The 27,577-nt window shown below is 34.5% G+C and overlaps 1 protein-coding gene and 1 pseudogene across 1 annotated transcript; one reads left to right on the top strand and one right to left on the bottom strand.

Moving 5' to 3' along the window:
• Positions 1-14,573: 14,573 nt before the first annotated feature.
• LOC109002554 lies at positions 14,574-17,806 on the top strand (annotated as a pseudogene).
• Positions 17,807-19,840: 2,034 nt separating this feature from the next.
• LOC109002586 (transcription factor TCP12-like) lies at positions 19,841-22,042 on the bottom strand. The gene has a single exon (XM_018980389.2). It carries the CDS (start codon positions 21,579-21,581, stop codon positions 20,070-20,072), a length of 1,512 nt encoding a protein of 503 aa, XP_018835934.2. The 5' UTR covers positions 21,582-22,042; the 3' UTR covers positions 19,841-20,069.
• Between the last annotated feature and the right edge of the window lie 5,535 nt (positions 22,043-27,577).

Here is a 27,577-nt window from a genome sequence, read left to right on the forward strand (position 1 = left end):
AACACCTTCTTCTTTTATATGGTATATATATATTTTTTATAAATTCTTTTAATTCCTAAATATTATGAGCAATTTAGAACTCATTAGTAAGTTCAAAAATGTTTTAGCTATAATTAAAGTGATCTACGAAAGTAATTTCACAAATTGATATAGCTTGATGTGATATATTAGATTGTAAAATAATGTTTATTGTAAAGTAAATCTAATATATCATATGAAAACATGTCAATTTATGAGTTTACTTTCGTGGAATCTTATATATATATATATATATATTCTATTATAATAAGAACCTATCCCGCGTGAACAGTAGTGACAATAATTTTCTTATCCTTCCTTGTATAATCTGTGTGTTGTGTGTTCACTTCTTTATCCTTTTATTTTGTTCTTTTGTGTCCGTTTATATGAGGATATAGTCTTTTGAGTTTTTGTTTTTCATTTTAGTTATGAGGAAGGGGATGGTTATGCTTGTGTTAGTGATTTTTTGTCTCCGTCAAGTGCTTGTGTTAGTGCAAATTTTTTTTCCCTTATGTTTTTGTTTCTTTTCTCTTGACCTCGTCTTTAGACCTCTCTCTCTCTCTCTCTCTTGTTTATGTTCGTCCCGATCTCCTCACCAACCATTGTCGTAGCAATCCACCAAGCACCTCTGCCACCACGCCTCGCTGGTGGACTACCCCTTCTCATCCTCTTTGGTTCCTCTATGTCTATCTCCCGATCTCTCTCTCTCTCTCTCTCTCTCCACGTTTCTCTATTTCTCAATCGCCGCCAAGCACCGTTGTTAGTGCCACCAGACTGCAGACGCAACCCCAAACCACCACTACTACACTGCAAGCCACCGGTGCTTTTTACCTCAACAGAATCATTCTCTCTCTAGATTTCTCTTTCTCCCTCCCAATCTCATCAGCCACAATAGCACCACCCAAGCCTCACGGCCAGATGCGCCGCTGCAACCCAACTTAAATTGCCCTCACCCACGGCCACACCCACAACAGAACCACCCCACGCCGATCTCTCAAATGCACTTAAGAAATCATGCAAAAAAGCCACTTCCACCGCACGATCCTCCCTCTCCTTCTCCTCCTTCATAAATCTTCACTCTCTCTCACTCTCTTTCTATGGGATTCTACTGGATTTATTTATTTATTTATTGTTTTTGTGATTGTTGCAATTACCGAGCATTGGGATTAGAGAAAACCTTACAGTCGGTTAGGTATAAGGTTTCTTTTTATACCATCCAGTGAAAAACAAACACGTCTGCAACTTATAGAAATTACTATGGGATTGCATCCAGGTAAACCCCTATCTCTTTTCCATTTTTCCTCTTCCTCTCTCATATCCCTTCTTCTCCTCTGAATCAATTCTTTGCTTCTCCTCTCCGATTCGAACCCAACTTATTCCCATGAAGCCCTTCCTCTCCTCTCCGACTCGAACCCATCTTCTTGGCACACAAGCCCACAGTCCATTATCATTATGCATTTATCTTTTTCACCATCTATTGCTTCGTGTTTAAGACAAACAAATGGCCACGAGAGTAAAAAAGGCATCCCATATAGCCCACCATCGACCATAAGTATTCTATCCAACATAAGTGTTCTTATACAACATAAGATTTCCTGTAAGTATTCTATCTAACAAAGTCAAAATAAACTTTCACCAAATAGAAAGTTTTCCTTTCAAGAAATGTTTTTTTGGGGCACGATGGCGAGATCAGATGGGTTCTGTTTAGGTTTTCTTTTCTGGCCGATTAGGACTTGAAGTACTGCAACCAACAACGAAATGAAAAGTAAAAAAAGAGTAATATAAAAGAAAAAAAACAACGAAATGCAACCAAATAATGAAATGGAAAATAACCATCTGGGTCCTGATGCAAACAAGTTGACAAAGAAAAAAAACCACCTCAGGCGACGAGGGCCTTACCAGAAGACGTTATTCGGCAACGATGATAGAAGAAAGGATCCTGCTTGACTTCGTGCAAAATTGTTTCTGCGTTCAATTCGTAACCTTGGGCAACGATGGTGTAGTGTTTTCATAGAGACCTTGGGCAAAATCCCACTTGACTTTAGGGGAGCAGGGTCGTTCATTCGTCGATTGGAACTCAGGGGTGCAGGAAGTCGATTCAATTCAGTGCAATGGGGGAGGGAGAGGGAGCGAAAGGAGAGGGAGAGAAAGAAATTAAGGATTACTTGTATGCGGGTGCAAGAAGAAATTTGTTGGGACACTACGTGGCTTTTCATGATTGGTTGGTGTGAAAACAGACTTGACACCCGACCGGCTGGGAGTGCCTCTCTTGGGATTAACCCGCAGTTCATCACGTTCACACATGTGACCATGGAGTTAGACAAGTACATCTGCATGACCTCTCATATGCAAACAACTATCCCAATCATGAAAATGCTAGATGGGATATATACATGGGAAAGGTTCGTCAAGAGAAGTGTTGCTTATCATGTAAAAATACACGAAAATACATGCTAGAAATCAGAATCTAAAATAGCAATATTGAAAAACGAAAGGTGAAAATATACCTGCGGAAGCCATGTTTCCAGAATGCATATAGACAGATCTTCTCCTCCTTGCTCCTCACAAAATATCAGCTATCAATGGGGCAAGCCAATGGACATATGGAGAGGAGGAGGGACCTAGCCTCTTATAAAAGAAAACTAATGGAGTCCACCCATTAATGACTCAAATCAATATGGGTCTATACAAATTCCATAATCAAGACCCTTGATTTTCCAGGCCTACATACGTAATTATACCACAATATAAATAGGATATAATCCTATATTACTAAGGTGCAACAAACCCCAAATGATCACTCAACTTAGTGGGTTAAAACAAAATATCATTGTGAGCTATATATATGTCTAACCCGTTTTATAAAAGTGCAATCAAATGAAGCCCATATTTAAAATATTCTAATATTCTCCCACTTGGGCAAACATTGATTGCTATAAAAATAAAACTTGCTTTTAAAAAAAAAATAAATAAATAAAATAAAAATGACTCTCGGGTTAGACTACATAGGTGGCCACACAAATACATAGCTCAAATGATAGCACCTTAGAAAACACGATCCGGTCCAACAAGAATATCAACATCGAACATGGAAATCGTTACACCACTTAAACGATGTAAGACCACTCCACAGTTACAAATGCTAATATCCTTATCGACATGGATCCCCATCCTCCGACCAATGTGGTAGTATGTAGTATGAACTTAGCACCAATGTGATCAAAAGCTGTGCTAATTCATATCAGTCCTCATAATGCTTCAAAATGAAGCCATGTCTCTAAAAGAGACTCATCTTATGTCTTTTGCCCATATATCTCGAGATCATAATGATATTATAATAAAAGACATAAGCCAAATGCATGCTCAAAAACTTAGTGTATGAATAGGGGAGATTTATTATTATTGGAAAGGGGCTGCACCCTAAAACAAATGGGTTACCTACGTACCCTGTAAAGGGATCAAGCCAAAACGTAGTTCTTTTTACATAAGTAACTCCCACTAACCAAAAACATCAAAAGTTTCCACAATACCCATATTAGTAACATGTGTTTTAAAAACTTTAGGAGCAAGTCCCTTAGTCAAAGGATCTGCAATCATCGCCTCTGTATTAACATGCTCTATCTTTGTCTGCCCTTCTTTAACTCTATCTCTGACCACCAAATACTTGATGTCAATGTGCTTGGATCCACTAGAACTTTTATTATTCTTTGAAAAGAATACCGCTGCACTATTATCACAATAAATAGTAATTGGCCTCGAGATGGAATCAACAACTTTAATTCAGAAATAAAGTTTCTTAACCAAACAGCTTGGATAGTAGCTCCATAACACGCCACAAATTCAGCTTGCATAGTAGAAGATGCCACTAGAGTTTGCTTAACACTCTTCCAAGAAATAGCACCCCCAGCTAGCATAAAAACATAACCTGAGGTCGATTTCAAATCATCTTGACATCCAGCAAAATCAGAATCTGAGTAGCCTACCACCTCAAGGTGATTTGAACGCTGGAATGTGAGCATGTAACCTTCAGTTTTCTTCAAGTATCTCATAACTTTCTTAGCTGCTTTCCAATGCTCTTGCCCTGGATTCGACTGAAACCTGCTAAGAACACTAACTGCATAGGCAATATCTGGTCTAGTGCAAACTTGAGCATACATCAAACTCCCCACAGCACTAGCATATGGTATGTTCTTTACAGATTCCCTTTCAAGTTCATTCTTGGGACATTGAGTTTTGTTGAACTTATCTCCTTTTATGATTGGTACATCACCAGGTGCACAGTTATGCATTTCAAATCTTTGCAGTACACGTCGTATATAAGCTTTCTGAGAAAGCCCCAACAAACCACGAGCTCTATCATGACATATTTCAATGCCAAGCACAAAAGAAGCTTCTCCCAGATCTTTCATCTCAAAATTAGCAAATAACATTTTCTTTGTTTCATGAAGTAGTCCCAAGTCACTGCTGGCAAGCAAAATGTCATCTACGTACAGAATAAGAAAAATAAAGTTTCTCCCACTGGTCTTGCGATATATACACTGATCCACTGCATTTTCAACAAAACCAAGCGAAGTTACAACCTCATCAAACTTCAAATACCACTGTCGAGACGCTTGCTTCAGGCCATATAAGGATTTATTTAACTTACAAACCAAGTTTTCTTTTCCCTTCTCAACAAAACCTTCAGGTTGTCTCATATAAACTTCTTCATAAAGATCTCCATTCAAAAATGCTGTCTTTACATCCATCAGATGAAGCTCCAAATCATAGTGCGCCACGAGTGCCAGGATAATTCTAAAAGAATCTTTAGACGAAACTGGTGAAAAAGTTTCATTATAGTCAATGCCTTCCCGCTGAGTAAACCCTTTTGCAACTAATCTTGCCTTCTTTCGTTCAACATTCCCTTTCGAGTCTAATTTACTTTTGAAAATCCATTTGTTGTCAATAGCTTTAGCATCTGGAGGAAGTTCAACAAGTTCTCAGACTCTATTCTTTTCCATAGAATTCATTTCATCTTCCATAGCACTTAACCACTTGTCTGACTCAGAACATGTCAAGGCTTGCTTAAAAGTAACAGGATCAACTACATGCCCAATATTAAAATCACTTTCTAACAAATAGACAATGTAATCATTAGGCAATGCTGACCTTCTTTCTCTTTGAGATCTTCTGACTTGTGGCTCAGAAACAGACTCTACCATTGTTGGAATTTCTTCTTGTTGTTCAGGTTCTTCACTAAAAATCTCAATTGGCGGAGAAACAGCTCTTTCCTGTATAACAGGAATTGGAACAACAACTGGATTAGGATCAGCAAATAACTCCTTCAATACAGAACTCCCATTGACACCAACATCATTTTCTAGAAATTTTACAGTAATGGACTCAACAATTCTGGTGCCACGATTAGGACAATAGAACTTATATCCTTTTGATCTATCTGGGTATCCAATGAAATAACCAGGAGTAGATTTTGGGTCTAGTTTCTTTTCAAGAGGATTATAAATCCTAATCTCAGCTGGACATCCCCAAACTCTGAAATGAGCCAAACTTGGCTTACGGCCTGTCCACAATTCAAAAGGAGTTTTTGAAACATCTTTACTGGGAACCCTGTTTAAAATGTACATAGCAGTTTTCAAAGCTTCACCCCATAGATATTCTGGCAAATTTGTTCTGCTCATCATACTCCTAACCATGTCCTTTAGAGTCCGATTTCGTCTTTCAGAGACACCATTCTGCTCGGGTGTTCCTGGCATGGTGTATTGAGGCACTATTCCACACCCTTGTAAAAATTTTGCAAAATCGCCCATGTTTTGACCAGATTCATCATACTTCCCATAATACTCGCCGCCTCGGTTAGATCTTACAACCTTAATACTTTTTCCACATTGATTTTCTACTTCCATTTTGAATATCTTAAATTTCTCAAGAGCTAGAGATTTATCATTAATCAGGTAAACATATCCATAGCGTGAGAAATCATCAATGAAAGTTATGAAGTACTTATTCCCACATATGGTAGAAGATAAAGGTCCACTAATGTCGGTATGTATTAATTCCAAAATACCGTCACTCCTAGTAGAACCCTTTCTTGTGGATTTAGTCAGCTTTCCTCTTATACAGTCCACACATGTGTTAAAATCTGAAAAATCAAGAGAATGAAGTATTTCAACTTTTACCAATCTCTCCATTCTTTCCTTTGAAATATGTCCTAATCTCTTATGCCACAACATAGAAGATGATTCACGGATTAAAGACCTTTTCTTCGCTACATTGGTAACACAAGAGACTTCACCAAAAGAAGCCAAAGTCATTCTATATAAACCATCACACAAAAGACAATTTCCAACAAAACGGGAATCATAGAATAATTCAACTTTTCCATTGCCAAACTTAAAAGAAAAACCAGATTCATCAAGTTTTGATATAGAAATCAAATTTCGTCTCATTGACGGTACAAAAACTGTGTTCTCCAAAACAAGAGAAAAACCAGACTCCAAAGACAACTTTATTACTCCTATAAACTCGACCTTCACTTGAACTCCATTCCCAACGCATAAGTTTACTTCATTCTCACTTGGCCTCCGTTTGCTTATGAACCCCTGCAAGGAATTCGCAATATGAATACTTGCACCTGAGTCTATCCACCAAGAATTTAAAGGCACATCTACTAAAGAAGACTCAAAACAAACTAAGGCCAATGGGATACCTGTCGAGTTCTTCTTCTTCTTCTCCAACCAAATTTTAAACTTAAAACAATCCTTTTGCCAATGACCCTTCTTCTTACAAAACTTGCACTGATCATTTTTCTTCACAGTTTCTTTAGGACCACCAGAAGTCTGACCTTCAAACCTTTTACTGTGCTGATTTCGGTGTGACTTATTTCCCTTGTGGAACTTAGACTTATGATTATGAAAGGACCCCTTGTTCTGTTGTGGTTGAAAAGCTAATTGCACAGTTTCAACGGTCTCACGACGCATCCTACACTCCTCTTGGGCACATACTACTATCAAATCATTTAAATCCCATTTATCTCGCTGAGCATTGTAAGCTACCTTTAGCTGATTAAACTGGCTAGGAAGACTATTAAGAACATGATAAACCAGAAAAGGCTCAGCAATGGGAATTTTGAGGGCTTCTAGCTTAGAGGATATATGTATCATTTTCATAATATACTCTCTAACTCCACTAGAACCATCATATTTCATACTCATCAGTCTATCCATCAAGTCTCCAGTTTCAGCTTTATCGGATTTAACAAACATTTGTCCTATGGCACCCAAAAATTGCTTAGCATTATCACTGTCTGGAATAGCTCCCATAATAGAATCTGATATAGAACGCTTGATAATCTTAAGACAAAGTCTGTTTGCCCTATCCCACTCTTGATATTCAGCCACATATTCGGTAGTACTCTTATCAGTAGGTTTTGAAGGTTGGTCTTCTAGGACAAAATCCAATCCCAAAAGACCAAGAGCAATTTCTACGTCTCGTTTCCATCTCACATAATTATTCCCAGTCAAAGTTTCAATAGCAGATAATTGACTTGAAATAGAGGAGGCACTTAAAACTGTGGAAACATGAAATAGTACATTTTATTTAATTATCATCCAAACATATAGCATGCAGTTAATAGATGATATCAAATCTTTCTAATTAATATGAGCTATTAATTAGACAATATATAATTAAGCTCGGAACCATATGAGCTTCATTACAATAAGAGCCTTGGTGCATCATTGTAAAGTCACCTTTGGGCTAACTAAACAACATGCTATAAGGTACTCTTAAAACATATCACAAAACTAATTAATAAAATCACATCAGTTTCAAAATACCATCACCTTTAGGCAGAAGGAAATTTCTAGACTAATGTAATCTCATTAATTAATTCACACAATTTTCTAAAATGTCACACACAATAACACCTTTGGGCAAGATATTATGTGCAATAAATTAGAAAACAAAGATATCCTTTTTTTTTTTTTTAAATATCAATGAGTGTGCCACTTTGGCGGCTACCACCCACAAATATTTCAAAAATTTTATTTAAAGGAATAATAAGGATAATCTAAATGCCCATAAATTACAATCACAAAATGATAATAATAATCATCAACTTGATACAATCACAAATAAAATTTAAATGTGATTGTGATACTAAAACAGTGTGAATAGATCAAACATATAAGACAACAAATATGTCTAAAATTAAATATGAATTTGGAATGCATATATATAAAATACTTAAAACAAGTCACAAAATTAACATGCATCCAAAACATGTTAAGAGAGAGAGTACACATATGCAAAGATCATATAAGATACTGACTATTCACCACAAAAAATATTATAATATTCGGTACACTGTAGCCCACAGAAAAATGTGTAAATAACATTCAAAAATATAAAACAGTGTCTTATGTTGTTACAAAAATTTTTCAAAAAATATATATAGATTTAATAGGGCGAGTACATAAATGCTGGAAAAAGAAAACCAGAAAAAACAGTTTTTAATGTGCCGCACGCGCCGCACGCGCCACCTGATGCGCGTGGGCAACGATCTGGCTGGAGGTGAATTCATCTTCAACCTCCAGCCGGGTCAGCAAGCGGGTCGCGGGTCTGAGAAACCGGGTCAACGGGTTTTAAACGGATTTTTCTTAATTTCTTGCAATTCTTGGATCAAAAACTAAAATTAATTTAGGGGAAACAATATATAGTGCCCGAAAAACACATATATGGTGTTTTAAAACAATGGGTATCAATATTTAAGGAAGATTAGACAAATTTCGAAATGGGTATTAACCCTAGTTTTGTAAAAACTCAAAACCGAAACACATTATCGATTAAACACATCTAAAACAAGTAAATATCATTCCAAAAACTGATCTTGATATGAGTTTGATCAATCGATTGTGTAATACGATTTTCTTGCCCAAAAATGGTTCCGAAAATTAAAACAAAAATGTAAATTGTGAAACCATAACAGTAAAGTTGCGGAAACAATGAAAAGAAAAAAGAAACCCAACCAGATTGAAGATTTACAGCAAATAAATCCTACACATTTCATTTTGAGCGATCGATTTGCATAAATAAAATAAAACCGAAAATAGAACACCAAAAATTGCATCATCGCAAGATTCTAATCCTAGCATGGTGGCTCTGATACCAAATGTAAAAATACACGAAAATACATGCTAGAAATCAGAATCTAAAATAGCAATATTGAAAAACGAAAAAGGTGAAAATATACCTGCGGAAGCCATGTTTCCAGAATGCATATAGACAGATCTTCTCCTCCTTGCTCCTCACAAAATATCAGCTATCAATGGGGCAAGCCAATGGACATATGGAGAGGAGGAGGGACCTAGCCTCTTATAAAAGAAAACTAATGGAGTCCACCCATTAAGGACTCAAATCAATATGGGTCTATACAAATTCCATAATCAAGACCCTTGGTTTTCCAGGCCTACATACGTAATTATACCACAATATAAATAGGATATAATCCTATATTACTAAGGTGCAACAAACCCCAAATGATCACTCAACTTAGTGGGTTAAAACAAAATATCATTGTGAGCTATGTCTAACCCGTTTTATAAAAGTGCAATCAAATGAAGCCCATATTTAAAATATTCTAACATATCAACCATGGATATGGACTGCAGGGAATCACGAGTTAGATTTCGCCCCTGAAATCGTAAGAATCTCTTGGAACGTTTTCTTGTTTGGTAGGAAATTATGTCTATTATTAAACATAATATCATGTCTTCTATAATTCAAAGTACTGACTTCTGCTTTCACATGAGGGACTACTTTTTGTCTTGTGGTTATAATTTATAGTAGCAGTTTATTCCTCCCTATTGAGGTAAAGTTGAGTTCTTTTCTCATGTGCATCCAAGGGCTACTTCTCAATGCCTTGGCAGGCCATACGTACTACGTCATAATGCTTTACAAGATAACACTAAGCTGCGATTACCTTCACTATTCCCTTTGGATTCTGATAATGCAAATACTTCTTATGGCAAAACTCCCCCTTTACTTACCTGAAAAAAGAAGACAATTTCCCTTTGAATTGTGCGTCGTATACAATAATACTCCTTTGTGCAGCTAGGCTGTGTCACAGAGTCTCACATATACGAATGACTAGTTTTGTCTGAAATTCAAGAAAACATAAGAGGTCTTAACATGGCAAAGATGACATAATATGTCGTTCACCAGGCTGCCATTAACGTTACTTTTCTTTTACAGTTCTACTCTTCTTTGAAATGATTTTGACTCACAATTTTTGCATTTATGGATATAATTTTCTAAGTTTCTAGACTTTGATTGCAGGGGGGAAACAAAACCTTTCAAGCCTTACACTTGTCGTTATCATATGCCTTATAAAGCTTCCAAGAGTACTGCTCCCTTTTGGTATTCAATCAAGAGAGCTTCAGCTTACATCATACTACTAGTGTTGTCTTCATATTCAGCATACGGTAAGCATGCATTTATTTGTGTTGCTTGTTATATATATTGATCTGAACACAGACATGTACAAACTAGCAACTTGAGGCTTCATCCTTTTTTAGTGGTTTTGATGTCTGTTACGTAACATGGTAATTGCAAGAGTTTATAATGCATAGTACTGGGTATTGGGTAAGACAATCCAGTAAAGGTGGGTGATTTGGAAGCTCCTTGCTTTTTGGTAGGATCTGGATCCTCTAAATTCTCTAGGATAAACTTTAATGATCCCTACCCAGCTTGAATTTGAGAACAATGGTAGGGATTTAAAGAAATCCACCTGAGAGATAGACTAGTTGGAAGTCTGGAGGATCTTAATCCCTTTTGGTAAAGATCATGAATTCTTTTCTTTTTCAATAAGTACCACTCCAGTTCTTCGATCACGTACACCTGCCTATCATCTTATACTATATATTTAAATATTCTATTAAAATAATCCTCGTTTCTTTTAATCTTGTATAGTAAACACAATCTATCCGTATATGTGAGCTGAGGTTGCTACTATAATATTGTGTTTAGTGTCAGTGCATTGATGAATATGGCATATGTTTATATATCATTTCATTAACTGATGTCAACTAAGCTTAAGTAGATTAATTTTTGCCAAGCTAAAAAAAAAAAGAAAGAAAGTATTGACACCTTATTGGTGTCAACTATAATGCTACTAAAAGGGTCAGAAAATAATTTTTTATGCTTATTGGTGGTGTGTTCCTAATTTTCATTATCCATTTTTCTATTTAATTGGTGATTTATATCATGTCTATTTATTTATTTTAAAGCCTATAGAATTTTAAAAAAATTCAACTCCACTCATAGCCTTCTAAAAGTAACTTGCCTTGGAATTAGACCAACTAAATCATAACACATGTTCTCCAATAAACACAAAAAATATATATTTGTTATTCATTGAATGTGGTTCATGTTGAAACTTGGCCAAAATCAAATCGTTATGTATGTTAGAAAATCCTGGTTATTAAGTTAACTGTTGTAGAATATATCACTTTTCTATTTTTTGATTTTTGATTTTTGGATTATCTTAATAATTAAAATTTGAATGATTATTTATTAGTCATCTCAAAAAGCCTTCATAGCTTCACATATTCCAACTCTCTCCCTATAATATAACAGAAGATCATTTTCTTTAATTTCTGTTCATGTTTCTATATATCAAAACTTGGATAAAAGTACATAAATATTTCAATTTATATTTTGGTTTATACGCACTTTGCAAAATCTTCAACTTCCATTCATTGCCCCCAATTATTTCTCAGCTGAACATACAAAATGAAAATTGCTAATCTTATTTTCAGAACCATTAGAAACTTCATATTATTTTCTATTTTTAGGTTCTATTTATTTGATGCATGTTTTCGATCCAATCCATTTGTTTGATGCAGCCGGTATTCATAATTCTTTATAAGCTTTGATGCATGTAAGAGCATTCTTAATGGCTTATGTATAATATAAAAAATATAAATTATTTAAAGAATTGTTCATAAAATAAGTTCCATCCGATTATGTAAAAGAACATGTAAAATACAAATTGCTACAGTAACTCGCTACAAGTAGCGAGTACCGTTCATCATTCAAACAATTTTTTTATTATTTATACTTCATTTACTCCCTCATTTCCTTTTACTTTTACATTTCAATACAAATTCTTTTTATTGTTCATTATTTAAAACACCTCTATTTTATTTTTTTCTAAAAAATATCTTGGAAATATTATTTATCCAATTTTTTCATATTTTGATTTTATTTTTAATTTTTATTTGGCTTATGTATTTTTATTTTGGGTGTATAAGACTGAATTATATTATATTGTATATAATAATATATTGTAAATATAAAAAAATATATGGATATTACAAATTTATTGGTAGAAATGAAATGTTTAAAAAGAATAAAAAAATATTATTTAAATAATATGAAGAAAAAATAGATAAGTTGATGCATGATGTATTGTAAAAGTCAGTATGTAAAATAAAAAAAGTAAAATTTGGTGATGTATTTTAAATGATAAGAGAAATGAACTATTGTGAATACTCTAACAACACTGCTTCATGATCATTAAGCCAAACACAAGTGTAAAAAATTGTTTGTGGTGTGCATCTTTTATGTTTTTTTTAATGTGAGGAAGCTTATTTAAACAGTAAGGAGAAATCATGGATAATCATAGGCCACTGACATCATGAAATTCACTCCATTCATGTTTCTGATTATAAATTGCTCCTTTTTATGTATTGGGTGGTGAGATTCATAACAACCAACTGCTGCATTTATATTTGTTCACCATACTTTATATTTCCTATATTTATATGCTCTTAAATTTTTAATAACCATCCTTGAACTCCAAATTCATTTGATATAGGAACATCTACCATATATATGTCCAAAACATTGCAACATTGTGTTCACAAAAAAAAAAAAAAAAAAGGGTCATACAACTAGGCGTAGAGGTAGATCAACTCTAGAAACAGTGCCACAAACATTTCAATGTCCATTCGATAAATGCCTTGGATGAAGACACCACATGATCTCTATATGTATAACCCCCAAAATTTTGTAACCACCATCTGAATGATGAAGAAAACAGTTCCATCATATTTTGGTGTTTAAGCAAGAAATTGTAGTTTGAATTCCCAACAAACATGCTTTATTTCCCAAATTTGCTTCAATCTATGGTTTGTTTAAACTTATTTAAAGAGTTTTCAAATAAACCTCTGATGACTGTTCTAGATCCTGTTAACGTCAAGAAAATTTTTCTGGTGAACAATAAGGATTTACTGAGTAATGTGGTTTAGAAATCTGTATGGGCTACTTTGATAGCAGAGATTGCTACTCCCTTATGCTTATTATGTTAGATTCAAATGAGATAGTTCAAACTATGTTCATTGGCCTTTTTTTTAGTATATTCTGTATAACTTTTGCTGGTTTTTTGGCTGTTGTTTATATTTTAATGATAATAATCTTTGAGTAATTTGGGAGTGAATTGATAAATTCTTCTATATGGATTTAAACCTCTTTCTTTAATTATAGCTGCCTAGAATAAAGTTTGTCAGCAGTTGTATTCATGGATTGGATATAGTTGTGTTTAGTAAGATCAAGGAATAGTAGAAATTGGTGATTAACAATTTTTGTTCTTAAGCATATGCTATCAATGTCTCAATCTGTAATCTGTATTGATAATTTCTACCATGGTGATATTATCTAGAATCATATAACTAATATTTTTGGTTTCTAATCTATCAAACATGTAATTATTATACTTCACTAAGTTATCATTATCCAAAACTATTTGCTAAATTTTGTTTTTTTTTCCTATGTATTAAATTATTCATTAATCAATTTCTTTGTAAAAACATATTATTTTTGCACGTTGATCCTGACCTAGTGTGTGTATATGTATATATACATATGTATATATATACATATACACACACACACAAAACAAAGGACATGCTATAAGATGATTAGGATTTATACATGATTTCTAAGTATTTACATGTGTAATCGATCTTTTATTACATTGAATGATCATCAATTTTATTTTGTTTAGCATTAAGGTGAATTTAGAGAGGAATTGATGATTATAAATTTTCAAATAGATTAATGTTATATATAATACTTTTATCTCACTTTCATTCCATTATATAAAAATAATTCTTCTATGTAAAAATAATTTAATGGTGATAAATATATTACATCTTATAGAATCAGATAAAAGTAATATAATAATATGATATATATAATTTTCCTTCTAAATAATATTAGAAATATAAGATTACCCATTACGTTGACTTTAGAAATTATTAAATTGTAACGACTTCAAATAAGGTGGTGAGGGCTCCAACATAGCCTAAATAAAGTGGACCTCTTATCAGTAGATGGGCTTTTCGTATTTCCCACTCGATCCGACCCAATGACACTTGCTCTGCCTCTCGGCCGACACGGAACGGTAGGGCCTACCGGGTAGGCCCCGGGATAAAAATTTTAGACAAAGTTATACGACACCGTTCCATTGTACAGTCAAATCAAATCCTCTCTCTTTCCGATCCGATTTTTCATTCCGAATTCCAATTCGAAGAAGAAAGAAAGGAAGAAGAAGATCAAGAAGATGGTACGAAAAATCCCTCTCTAATTTTATTACGACTAATATAATCTAGGTTTATTGTTTGAGTTTACTCGGTTTTTCTTCTGCAATTAGTGTTTCTTATAAGTTTTCTTATCACTATATTTGTTAGGGTTTTTATTTATATCCAATGCCCCCCTGGACGTCGAAATATTCAGACGTGTTTCCTTTAGCCTTTGCTTTAAAATTTCTTTGGTCGGGTTCTTTTAGCTTTTTAATATTATTTGTTATTTAACTTAACGATTTGATGGCTTTTATGGTTTTTCTCTAAAGAAAAAAAAGGACTAGCCGGTATGATCCGAATTAATTAGATTTCGGATGGCGGGGGGGAAGAATCTCTGAGGAATCGCTATTGTAGCTGTGATTCAAATTTCGTTGCTTGCTACTGAAGATAGTCAGAGAATTTTGTTAGGATTATGATAATGATTTCACTTGGGGTTATGGTTTTGGGGCGCTCAGTTTTTTTTATCCTTTAAATATCAGCGGCACGTGATTGGGGTTAATTGAAATCATTATCATAATTCAACTATTTCATAGTTTCGGCATCAGGTTCATTTGGGAATTATTGTTGAGAATTATCTTACAATGATGCAATATACCTAAAAAGATATTTGAATTAGTGGCATCTTGTAGAGTTTTTGCAGTTCCTCTTTGTTGCTTTGAACGAAGCTCTGAGATCTTATAATCCCCGTACGAACTGGAAATGCAATATTAGAAATTATTCATTATTAATTCATTGGACTTCAAATGATCCTTTGTTGTTTCTTAAGTCTGTTTTCTCCAAAGCATCCCTTATATAGTCATTGAATGAGCTAAAGTTACTTTGATTGGATTTCCACAGTCTTCACTTGCAGCTGCTGGAGCAGATAAATTTTACTATCCTCCAGAATGGACCCCAAGCCAGGTATACTTCAATGTTGTACGATATACTTGGAATAGCTTATGATGATGCATCTGCACTTTAAATTCTCACAACTCCTCTTCTTTCAGTGTTCCTCGAACAAGTTTCATGGTCAACATGCTTTGAGAGAGAGGGCGAGGAAAATAGACTAAGGCATATTGATTATAAGGTAATGCATCATCTAAGGCATATTGATTATAAGGTAATGCATCATCACATACATTCTTTTAAGTCTCTGATTGTATGCCTTGTAAATTTTGTATAATAATGGAAAAGGAGAACTTCCTAGTGCCCAGCACATTTGCTACTGCACAATTGCTTCGGCTACTAGGGTCTTGCTTGCCAACCACTTCTCTTTGCTGGTCTTTTTTAGTTTTAACCTCTGAATGAAGCTAGAGGTTGACAACAAAAGTTTCCCCTGCCACCTTATTTCTTTGCAGGCCTTTCTAGACTTATGCCTTTCTGTATCCAATCGGGCTTTTCTCTAGATCTGTATTTTCCCCTTTTCCACTTCTTTTGGAACACTCAATTTTTTATTTTTTCTTCTCTATGGATTTTTTTCCCTTTCTTCGATTGCCAACTCTTAATTGTTTTTGCCTTGCTTTCAGTTTTGAGATGCCCTTTAATGTATGGTGTGGTGGCTGCAATTCTATGATTGCAAAGGGTGTAAGGTTCAATGCGGATAAAAAGCAAGTGGGAAATTATTATTCTACAAAGGTATCTTTTTGCAATTGATTTCTGATTAATTCTCCAGTCTGATATGCAAATGCAAAGGGGACTATGAATAGAGTTCTATATATATATATATATATATCTCAATGAATGAGTTTATTTGTGATTGCGAATTGGTTTTTCACTACCATATGGTCACTGTGAGAACTGATCGTGACGATAATTAATTGTAGATTTTTCTAGTTTTTGGTGTTTCCTCCCACAATATTTTCAATTGACAGTGAACATCTTATTGAATATTACAGATATGGAGCTCTACATTGAGGTCTGCATGCTACATGTAGACATGAGATTGTTATTCAGACAGATCCAAAAGTTGTGTATGTGATTATCAGTGGGGCCCAGCGAAAGACCGAGGAGTTTGACATCGAAGATGCAGTGACCTTTGCACTCCCTGCAGATGAAGGTTGGTTTGGACTTTTTTTTTAACTCTTTATTTTGGGTTTTTTTTTTTTTTTTGGGGAGATTGTCAGGTGGAAATTAAAGTGATCGAGTCAATTGCATTTTATAAATCTTTTGAGATGCACCCGTATTTTCCTTGGTGGCCAATAAACAGCTTTTAAAATGTTGATGCAAAGACAAGGGATTAGTTATTTTACATGTGATAGTTAGGCCCCAATTATTATGTTGTGATGTTTTTAAGCAAAATCTTAACACAGTTTTCCTTTTGCCAGAACGGGGGTAAACTATCAGATCCATTTTATCGTCTTGAACATCAGGAAGAAGATTTGCAAAAGGAGAAAGAAGCTGAGCCAGTGCTAGTCCGCCTCCAGCGAGTATTTGATGCCAGGCATTCAGATGACTACGCCCTCAACGAGGCTCTTCGGGCACAACTTAGGATATCTTACTGAGCCTATATTAGCGCTTCATCTTCATGCGGATCGGATAAAGTTGTTCCCTCACTATCTGATTTTCTCAGAATCAAAAGAAGAGAGTCCCTGAAGAAGAGCTAGGCTATTCCAAGGAAAAGCTAGAGGGGCCTTGGCATACGACTGCTTCCACCATCTGAAGAAGGTGCTTCCAGTCCAGCCCATGTGAAGTTTTCTTCCATGTTTGACAAAAGTAGCTAGGAAGGATAAGCGAGCATTGATCAATGCAGCTTCAATCTTCTCTAGTTCATGTGGATCTTCCATGTGCACAAAGAGACATTTGGCGTTAGAATCCAAGAGAAGGAAATTTAATGCAGCGCTGCTGCATATGGCTTACTTGCTGGGGGATGTATATAAGTCTTCATGATCATGGTCACAGGGTGCTGTATTACATTGCGGAGGCATGTACAGGTGAAGTACTTAAGTGAGAATCATGAATTTTCACAATTTCAGCACCGAATTTAGGTTTCTAGTTGAGATTTCAGTCATGTTTTGTTGAATGGATGCTAGGGGCTTTTTTTAATTTACACTTCAGAAAACTGTACGCAGGATTTCCTTTTCTCTGTCTCTTCTGGCCGTAATTTAATTCTTGTTAAAGGCAAGCATATAAATAATATTTGATGCGCGCTTATCATACAAATTAAATTAAAAAAGTTTTCTAGTTAGCTAGCTATTATTTACCACTCTTACACTTCACACTCTATGAAAATTAAAGCACTTTCATATCCTATGAAAAATCTTCCCATATTTTATAAAAAAACTATAAATGTAGGGAGTGATCAATCAACCTAAATTCTTACAAAAAGCTATGAATGTAGGGTGTGAAAAACCCTCATGCATGCAGTAGCTCATTGGCCTAGATATTATATAAAAAACAAAAATCTCCTAAATGCATGGATTGCGTGCAAATGGCGTTCGGACATGACTAAACTCAGAGCTGGTTGGTAAATGGGCAATCAACACCTCATGATTACACGTACGTACACATTCATCTAAAGCAACATTAATTCCAATGAACGGTAAAATTAACAGAAGGATTCTAAAAAGAGAAAGAACGATCGAGTAGTAGTGGTTGGTGACAGCTAGCTAGAGATGAGTAATTCTCGTGATTTCCAGCCCCTTCCGACCAACCCTATGCATATTGGGGAGATCCACATTAAAAGCACAAAATATATGGTCAAACCAACAATCGAGCCTTAGGGTGATGATCATCCAATGTTAACTTTTCAATCGTTTTTCTTAATTTTTAAAGAGTTTATTGAAAGTAATCCATGATTGTACATTTATTCCATGTACATTTTTAGAAAATAATACTACGAGATTTGAGGTGTAAAGTTTACATGCAGTACTGGCTATATTACATGGATATCAGCGAAGTGATCCAAAGAACATCAACAATTAATAAATTATGCATGCCCACCTCGATCGTTTGGTGCATGCATGCCGGCAAGACCAAATCATACTGATCATCAGCACCATTATTATATTTGTTTTCCTCTTAATCAAAGGGAATTAATTAATAATCTTGTACAAGGTGTTGCACTTCTTAGCTACTTCTCGACAGGTATGAAGTACTACAGCTGCATATTGGAGAAGCTTTTTCTACACTCAGTCTCTCGGTCGACACTGATCATCACGCAAATTTGCTATCAACTCGCCACAGCAGAGATCAAAGGTACATGATCCTCCATAGCCGATAACTCAGAAAAAAAAAAACACTTGATCTCTTTTCGATATATACCAGTCATTGTTGCCATTGGAAAGCCTCTTAATTTTATCAAAGACTCACGTACTACGTAATATATATATATATATAGCCTAGTTGAAGATCTCTCCATCTTTAGTTTCCCTAACTCGGGCTAGATCGAGCATTAACAAATATACATTGCAGCACTACATGATCGCTCCCAATGCAACAGCAAATTGGGAACCCTGTTTCCTATATCTAAGCTAGCTAGTTCCTATATATATATACGTGTGTGTGTGTGTGTGTCTGATCACTAATTTCCCTTATACGAAAGGCAAAGACTAGATTTATATACTACAAGTATATATACGTACGACATTTTGGGGAAAAGAAATATGACTTTTTTTTAATAATATATCCTTGGGAAAATAATATTTTTTTGAAAAATGTATCATTGATCAGAAAAGATAGATAGTACTAAATATGACCATTAAGAAAATTGAATAAATTCCAAAATATGATTTATATTGATCAGATCGTCAACAGATGAATTTGTGAAATAATTACGTACTACTAGTACTAGTAGTACTACTAATTAGGAAAAGACAAATTTTAAAAAGTAAGTACGATTGTCATGTAATGAAAGAACAAAGATCAAGATATTTAAATATAGTACTAATTATTAAGAAATATTTAGAAGGAGATGTAATTAAAATAAATGCTTTGAAAAGTACTAATAATTGATACGTAGCTAAGATGGAAAAACTAGGTTCTTTATTCAGTACTTAATTTTAACAAATTAACTTCTAGCCAGGCCCGCGTGGATTAATACTGTTTACAAAGAACGAGAGATAATATATAAAATTACCTGGCCTAAATTCATGTTATCACATTTGATTCAGGTTAATATGGAATAAAATAAGCTGTCATCACAACATTAATTATATATTTCATATTGATCAAAGATTAAAATGATCAAATGTCGAGACGTACAATTCATGAATACAGTGATGTTTGACATGATGTAACTCCCAACTCAATTTCATACATAGTTAATTCACCAGTACTGATCGAATTCAAACAATTCAATAGAACATATGATCTGTATATATATATATAGCAGTAGTTGGTACACACCTTTAATTGTGTTTTCTTCATGCTCTGAAATATAGCAGCACCTCATGATCAGGATAAACCGCAATTCTTGTCACCCATTGAAGGAAATCAAGAGAACTCGTTCCCGAGAAAATGAGACTGCAAACAATTATTAATTGAGGTCGCCAAAAAGTTTGTACTAGGGTTTTCCCGTTGAGTGTTCAAAGAGGTAAAGAAAATGGAACTACGGTTTTGATCTTGGATGTTTGGGGTACTGCTCCTGAAAATTGAATTAAGCATGATCTGCTCTTGGGTATTGTAGGTGGTCATGAAAATCGAAGTATGCTTCAATTCATGGGATTTTGAGGTACCCATGGCACTAGGGATTCTCAATTGGACATTTCCAGTGGATGACTTCGTGTTTGTACTCGTCGTGCAGCAAAAAGACTGCATATTAGCATTGTTGTTGCTGTTGCTGCTAAGATTTACAGGAAATCCGGGAAAATCTTCCTCGGTATTCCCCCCACTCGAGGCTGCCAGATCATTGCGTGAATCATTCAAAACCAAATTAGATGATGTTGGTGCACCAACAATGCCCAGAAAATTCTCATTAATGCATACAGAATCGATTTGATGTCCGAGCAAGTGACTGCAACGTTCTTCAACTTCAGCTACAATTTTTGGAGAAGATTTCATGTTTTGGCTGGGGAAATATGATTCCTGATTACCAGTTTCAAGCTGGGGGCTAGAAGAACATAACCGTACCAAATTGCTATTATTAGGGTTTGGACCTACAGATATTTCTGTTGATACCTCATGGCCCCTGATCATCATTTTTTTCCTTGTTCTCTCCCTTGCTCTTGCTCTTGCCTTGTTCCTGGAATCCCTTGCAACTATATGTAATTTTCTGTTTGTTTTCTCTGTGGCCACGCGGTTGAAAGATTCCACATCGGCACAAAAACCCCTTTGGTCTCCATCACTCGCAATCTCCACATTTTCTGAAACCACTTCACTATCGGATGTAACTGATACACTCTTGGCACCGTCACTGCAAGTTTGCTTCACGTGTGAGATGCTCTCTGTTAGTTCAGTGATTGCCGTCCTCGACTTTGAAAATAGCCACTCAATGGTTTTGCTAGCTTTGTCAAAGCCTAACATGTCTTGAAGATCAAAGAACTTGCGCGCAATCTGAAGGGACAACCTCATTCTACGGTCTCTAGGTCCTTGAGCTGTACAGATCTTGCTGTGCCTGTCCTTCTTCCCTGTTCTCTTCCTGGGACCCGTCGGTTTTGCATCACCAATACTTTTCTTGTTTGGAAATTTTCTTTTCGAAGGAATCTGCTCGGCCACAGTGTTGCTACACGCCTCCTTTCGGTTATCCGTTGCCTTGTCTGTAGCCGCAACACTATTTTCAATCTCAGCTTGAGAATTGCTACAAACAAAGAGCTTCTGTTGTGAAAGAAAGTGACTAAAAAATAGTTCATCATCCTCAAAAAAAGGTGCGGACAAGTGTGAATAAGACGAGGGATGCTCTTGATCCTGTCCTGAGCTAGTCTTTTCATCATTCGCGAAGGGCTTCTCCAAAATGGACGGGCTTGTGTATATAAAAGGGCCCTGATCGCTGCTGCTACGAGGAAACATGGCCTCTAGGATATGTCTAATTAGGTTTTGGAGATTGGTGATGTGTAATTGAGAACGAGATTCAATTAGTGCTTGAGCAAAATAAACAAAACACTAGATGAGGAACAAACGGTCAATTTGCCTAGCTATAACTGAAATGCTAGGGCAGAGGATGAAATAGGGTTAATATTATAAAGTACCTACAAAAAAAAAATACTGGATTTGCTACAGAACCTAAGGATCGGAAGTGGGTGATGATGTTGAAGATTGAAGAACACTGTTTTTGCCTTTTGGAAGTATACAACACTAGGGAAGAAAATCAAGAGAGATTCGATTCGGAAATAGGGTTTTGCTGATGACAAAAACTTTCCTTTCGGCTTGAACTTTTATTGCAAAAAGTGAAGTGTGGTGCAGCAAGCTTACTGCAGGTAGCTTGGAGATCAGAGGTAGTACTGTGATTGTATTGGGAGTGAAGGCATACGAAAAAGAGGTCATGGGTAGGCATTAGAGCTGTTAAAGTGTGGAGATATATACTGATTAGGCACAACTCATTATTAAAGACACTTCACGTGGGTGCAGTTGGTGAGCTTGATAGCAACCTTTCAGAGAGGGAGAGAGAGAGGTAGGGCAGATCAACTCGGGAGCTAGCTAATAGCTATTATATGAAGCTTAACGAGGGTAGACATGCCCACCTCTAGGAACCCTAGAAAGAACGATAAAAGGACAATTATATGATGATGACGGGAACAGCCATATTGTACGTGCAAAATTGAGCCTACTTTACCGCCTCGGAAGGCTACGCTTCTTTGACTGGGCGACCACATTTTTCTTATCTCTGACTGCGCCCATTCATAATTCATCATCCATCCAGTTTTTCTTTCTTTGGTCTTTTTCTCCCTAATCTTCATATATGTAATCCACTAAAGTTCCTCCATCGATCTAAAGTTCGAACTCGGAGTGCGATTTTCCACTTTCCAATAACTGGCCACTGGACAAACTCTCTCGATCGATCTCTCTCTAGTCACAATCTCATGTCGTCTTACGTAGACAAAAAGAAGTAAAGCAAAGAAAAACTTGCATACATATACGAACCTTCTTAATTTAAACCTTTTCCAATTGGGAATACATTCCATAGTTCGAATCAAAATCTTTCATGGAATTAATGGAAATGCTCAATATGCATATTGTTGATCTAGTAGTACTTATATTTATGCATGCATGCCTAGTTATGACTGAAGAGACTTCACAATAAAAATGTATGAAAAAATCATTTTTCTTTATGGGTCTACCTTTTTACAAAAGGCTTATACATTACCTGTGTATGTACATTCAAGAGACCTACTTCAAGCCCTAGCTAGTTACTGATCCTCAGTCCTTCCATATACGAGTTCAAAGTCGATCTTATCGAAACATAAAATTTAAGTCCTTTTAATTTGCAGGGCACTTTAAATTATCTCCATGGGGAATATGATCGCGGTATTGTGATAATTAAGGACCACAAATCATGATGAACTAGATGATCTAGTACTGTATATATGTACGTTCAGGCCAGAAGTCTAGATATCAATGACAAAAATATAACGCTTTAATTGGAGGTTAGCCATATGGAAAGGAAAATGCTACAGAGTTCTCTCAAATTTGTTGCTCATATATTTTAATTAATAGTTAAGAAAGTAAATATTAGTATTGAAATTATATATTTTTTTATTTTTTTTCTTAATAATTATTAAGAATATTAAAAAAATACTTAAAAAAAATTAAAAGAGAAACTAAAAAATTTATAACTAACGATAAACGCTGGCTGCCCGCCAACATAATCCATCTGGAAATACATGAATTGGTTCTGATAATGATCAAATCCAACCTAGCTAGCTAGGTTGAATTAAAGTAATGGTCATTGCTAACTTTGTAAAGCAAGAGAAACCGCAGAAGCTAGATCTTAAAAGCTGCAGTTGCCTCAGCTTGAAAATACGGATCAATTGGGTTAATCAGATATTGATGTTCGTTCAGGAGTACCCGTTAACAATATCAGAAGAAAGATCAGGAGACGCACGCAGCAGATATGATCTAGATTCTAGATAGATGAACGGCCGAGAACTGTTCATCCCCTAAGCTTTATGTTACTTTCTCTTACACGCCTCTGTACTTTTAAAATCATCTATAAATGTTTTACTGTAGAAATAATAGATTTATATACGAGAACCGTGCATGCATTGGAATTGGAGAATTAAAGCAACACTGATCTCTCAGATGAGGGTTTTCCATGTTTCAGTCATTTTACCGTGCATGCTTTTGCAATATATATAGGTTTTCCATGTTTCAGTCATTTTTCATGCTATTCATGATGATCAGCAACTCTAACCAGCCACAAAAGATTATTAGCTAGGAAAATAAAGTAGTACTGATATCTGAAGCATGATCAATTAACCCGTATATATATATATAGGGCACTAGCTTTATAGGGTTTTCTATCATGAGAAATTAAACTACTGCTTGTGCTAGCTGAACTCACACTTCCGAGTTCCGACTCTTTGAAGTGTATTCGCTATCACATGATTTCGTCATATAATCTTCTTTCGAAAAAGCCGAACATAATAGTACTGTTAATTATTACCTGAAGGCAGAGTGAGTACGTACGTGTAATATTATTACTTTATTTCTTCTCCAGTTAAATTAGCCATTTCCTCTATTTGCAGAGTAGAGTTTTCGGGCAAACTGTTCGTGAACTTGTATTAATATATAAAAGGAATATATGCAGATCGGAAAAATCAACTTCTCAGAACACTTTCCTGCCTACGTGATGTTCAGCTACGTACGTCTCTGATCTCTAGGTAAGAAAATAGCCATTTAAAACCCCGGTCAAGAGTAAAAATAGTTACAGCCCTGCGTCTTGTCTTATATGAGAAAATATTTTAAGAATCTACATGCAAGAAATTAAAGAGTGGGGTACTACTTAAGGTATCAATAAATCACAGACACATGATGAGACTGTTGATATTCTAATTGCTCAGAAAAATTTGACTGGTCATGCATGCATGTTATTAATTAATCGTGAATACTAACGTACTGAGAACTCAATAATATTGGCAGGTTAATTAATTCATGATCGCTATTCATTTTGAGCTGGTTTCCCAAAAACAAATTAAGTGTAATTCGTGAGATATATATATATATATAACATAATAATAGATCCAGTCTTATAAGCTTTACAATCATAGCTAGGGCTTAATTAATTTATACATATATATATATATATATACATGAGTACTGTTTTATTTGGATGATCATATATATCCCAAATCACTACTAAATTAAGCGAAAGAAAACGCACTATAAATTCAAGTCGAGATTCATGATCCGGTACATGTTAAGCTATCTATCTTAAATCACAAAATTAAAGCTCAAATTAATAAGTACTACTTATAAGAAATCAATCCTTTTTTTTAGAGAAATCAACTATATATAGCAATAAGACCAAATCAATCTTAATATATATATATATATATATATCACATCGACTACCCAAGTTTACATAACATTTAATTAAACTACCCACAGACCAAGTTCAGGATCGCTAGTTTTCGATCCTCTCTGCATGTAGCATAAGTGGCCGGGCATCTAAATATATATTAAGACAATCCAATCTTTCATATGTTGGGAGCCCAGTTCTATTTTGTGGCGGCTCGATTTAATGACATGATCCGACCTGACCCGAGAAGGATTTGTTGTAGTTTTTTAGTGGGTTTTCAATGAAGCTTGTTTTTAACCCAATTTTAACTCTTGAACCGGTTCAACCTGATTCTTAAGTATGATTTACTTGCTAATAACCCTAATTAGCATCTTACTATATATATATATTGTATTATTTTGTACGGCTGTCGTACTGCCGCACAGTATATTCGACTTTTATTGAACAAAATATCTGTAATTTTGTAGATGTAAATCATTTATTATCCAACCACGTAAATCTTACGTTTAGGTGTGATTGATTTCATTTTTATTTTACTTTTATCTTATAGTTCTTAACATCATTTTGATATACAATTGTCAAAAGTTCTCAATTTTATAATTATTTTTTTAATTCATAATTTAAGCTGTAATATTAGGAGCCTGCGGGGATTCTTGGGAAGAAGCAGTAGTACTGAATTGTGTTTACCTAGCTAGAGGATGGGGATTCACGTTTCCATGTTGGATGAATGGAACAATTAAATAACCTAATTTATATATAGAGATGATTAATTATTAATTAAACCTATATATATAATATTTTATGAGTAGGTAGGTAGGTATATAGGTAGGTAGCTATATATATATATAAAAGGGAATTAATGTAGCATGCATTAAAAGTATCAATATTCATTAATCAACCCTATAAGCTGATGAGGCCTGAGCAGCTAGCTAGCTAGCTAGGCCATGGAGATCAATACATTAAGAAACGATTGAATGTGCATGCATGCCCCTACATATATGCACATGACAACACACACAGATCTAGTTATATATAGTAGGAGTCTCAAACAATTTTCTCACAGTTACACGTCTCAATATTGATGTTTAAGTACTGACTGTCATGATCAGTTACATGTGGTGAGATTCAAAGTAATGGAATAATCTCACCGACCAGACATATAATATATATATGTAAAAATATGGACCACATTTGACTAGTATGCATATAATCTATAGTACTAAGACATGAAATTAATATGGATATACATAGGGCAGGCTAGGCTTATCTCAGCTCGCATCTTCCGCTTTAATTTCGAATCTTCGATTAATTGCTAGGAATCACTGAGGCCCGTCTTGGTTTGGTAGATGAGATGATATCTCATTTTATATAATTATTATAATTATTTTAAATTTTTATATAAAATATAATAAGCATAGAATTAACTTTTTTAAATTTTAAAATAAAAAATTATATTTTAATAATATTTTATTCAACTTTTAACTTTTATCTGATCTCATCTAATCTTATATGTATAACTAAACGATATTTTAGAATGTGCAATCATAGAGTGTGCAAGCGCCACACAATAATTATTCTTTTGAAAAAGTGAATAAATATTAGATTTGCATGAAAAAGTAATTTTTTTAATAGTGGATCACATATAAAAAAAATACGTAACACTTACACAATACATAATTATATCTAACGTTACTTTTATTTACTCTCTCATTTGTTTTTCGTTTTTTTGTTTTTGTTTTTAATTTCGATCATATTTGGTCATGGCCCATGTATATATGCATCCACGTAATAGATCTAAAGCCCACTTACCTAGCTGGTGCATGGGCGGGGGTGGACCTACACAATGAATACTTTCTAGAAGGCCCAAATACGAGAATTAGAAACTGGCTGAGGCAGTACTACAATCAGTATAAAGTTAAAAAATAAAATAAGTAAATTTAAAAAGCGATACGTAGTACTGCAAATATATATATAGAAAATTTTATGTGCTTGTCAAATGTGTCCATTTATATATTTTATTTTTTTTAAAGGTTAAGAATGTGACTATTAGTGAATTTTTATATTTTTTTCATTAATGATTAAGGATTTTTAAAAAATATTTAAAAGAAAAAAAAACTATTTGCATAGGTATGCATATTTGGGATGCATATTTGGTGTGCACCCTAACATTGTCATATATATATATATATATATATATATATATATATATATATATATATTACGTACTACGTAATGCGAGATCAGTTGAAGGAGAAATAATGTGATCAGAAAGGAATTATTATTATGGATACTGTTACATTCACAAATGAATTATACAAAATAATCTTACATGCAACTTAACGTGATCTCATCTGATCTATTAGATTTACTTTACAATAAAAATAAATTTATAATCTGATGAATTACATCAAATCATATCAATTTATAATATTATTTTTGTGTAATCTCGTTATGATTAGAATATTTTCCTATTATTTTTAGCCTACTAGGTGATGAGAAAGTGGGGGAGGCATCACACAAAACAATGGAAACAGTAAAATCAATGAAT

The sequence above is a fragment of the Juglans regia genome, chromosome 15 (genome assembly GCF_001411555.2).
Source record: "Juglans regia cultivar Chandler chromosome 15, Walnut 2.0, whole genome shotgun sequence".
Classification (NCBI taxonomy): domain Eukaryota; kingdom Viridiplantae; phylum Streptophyta; class Magnoliopsida; order Fagales; family Juglandaceae; genus Juglans; species Juglans regia.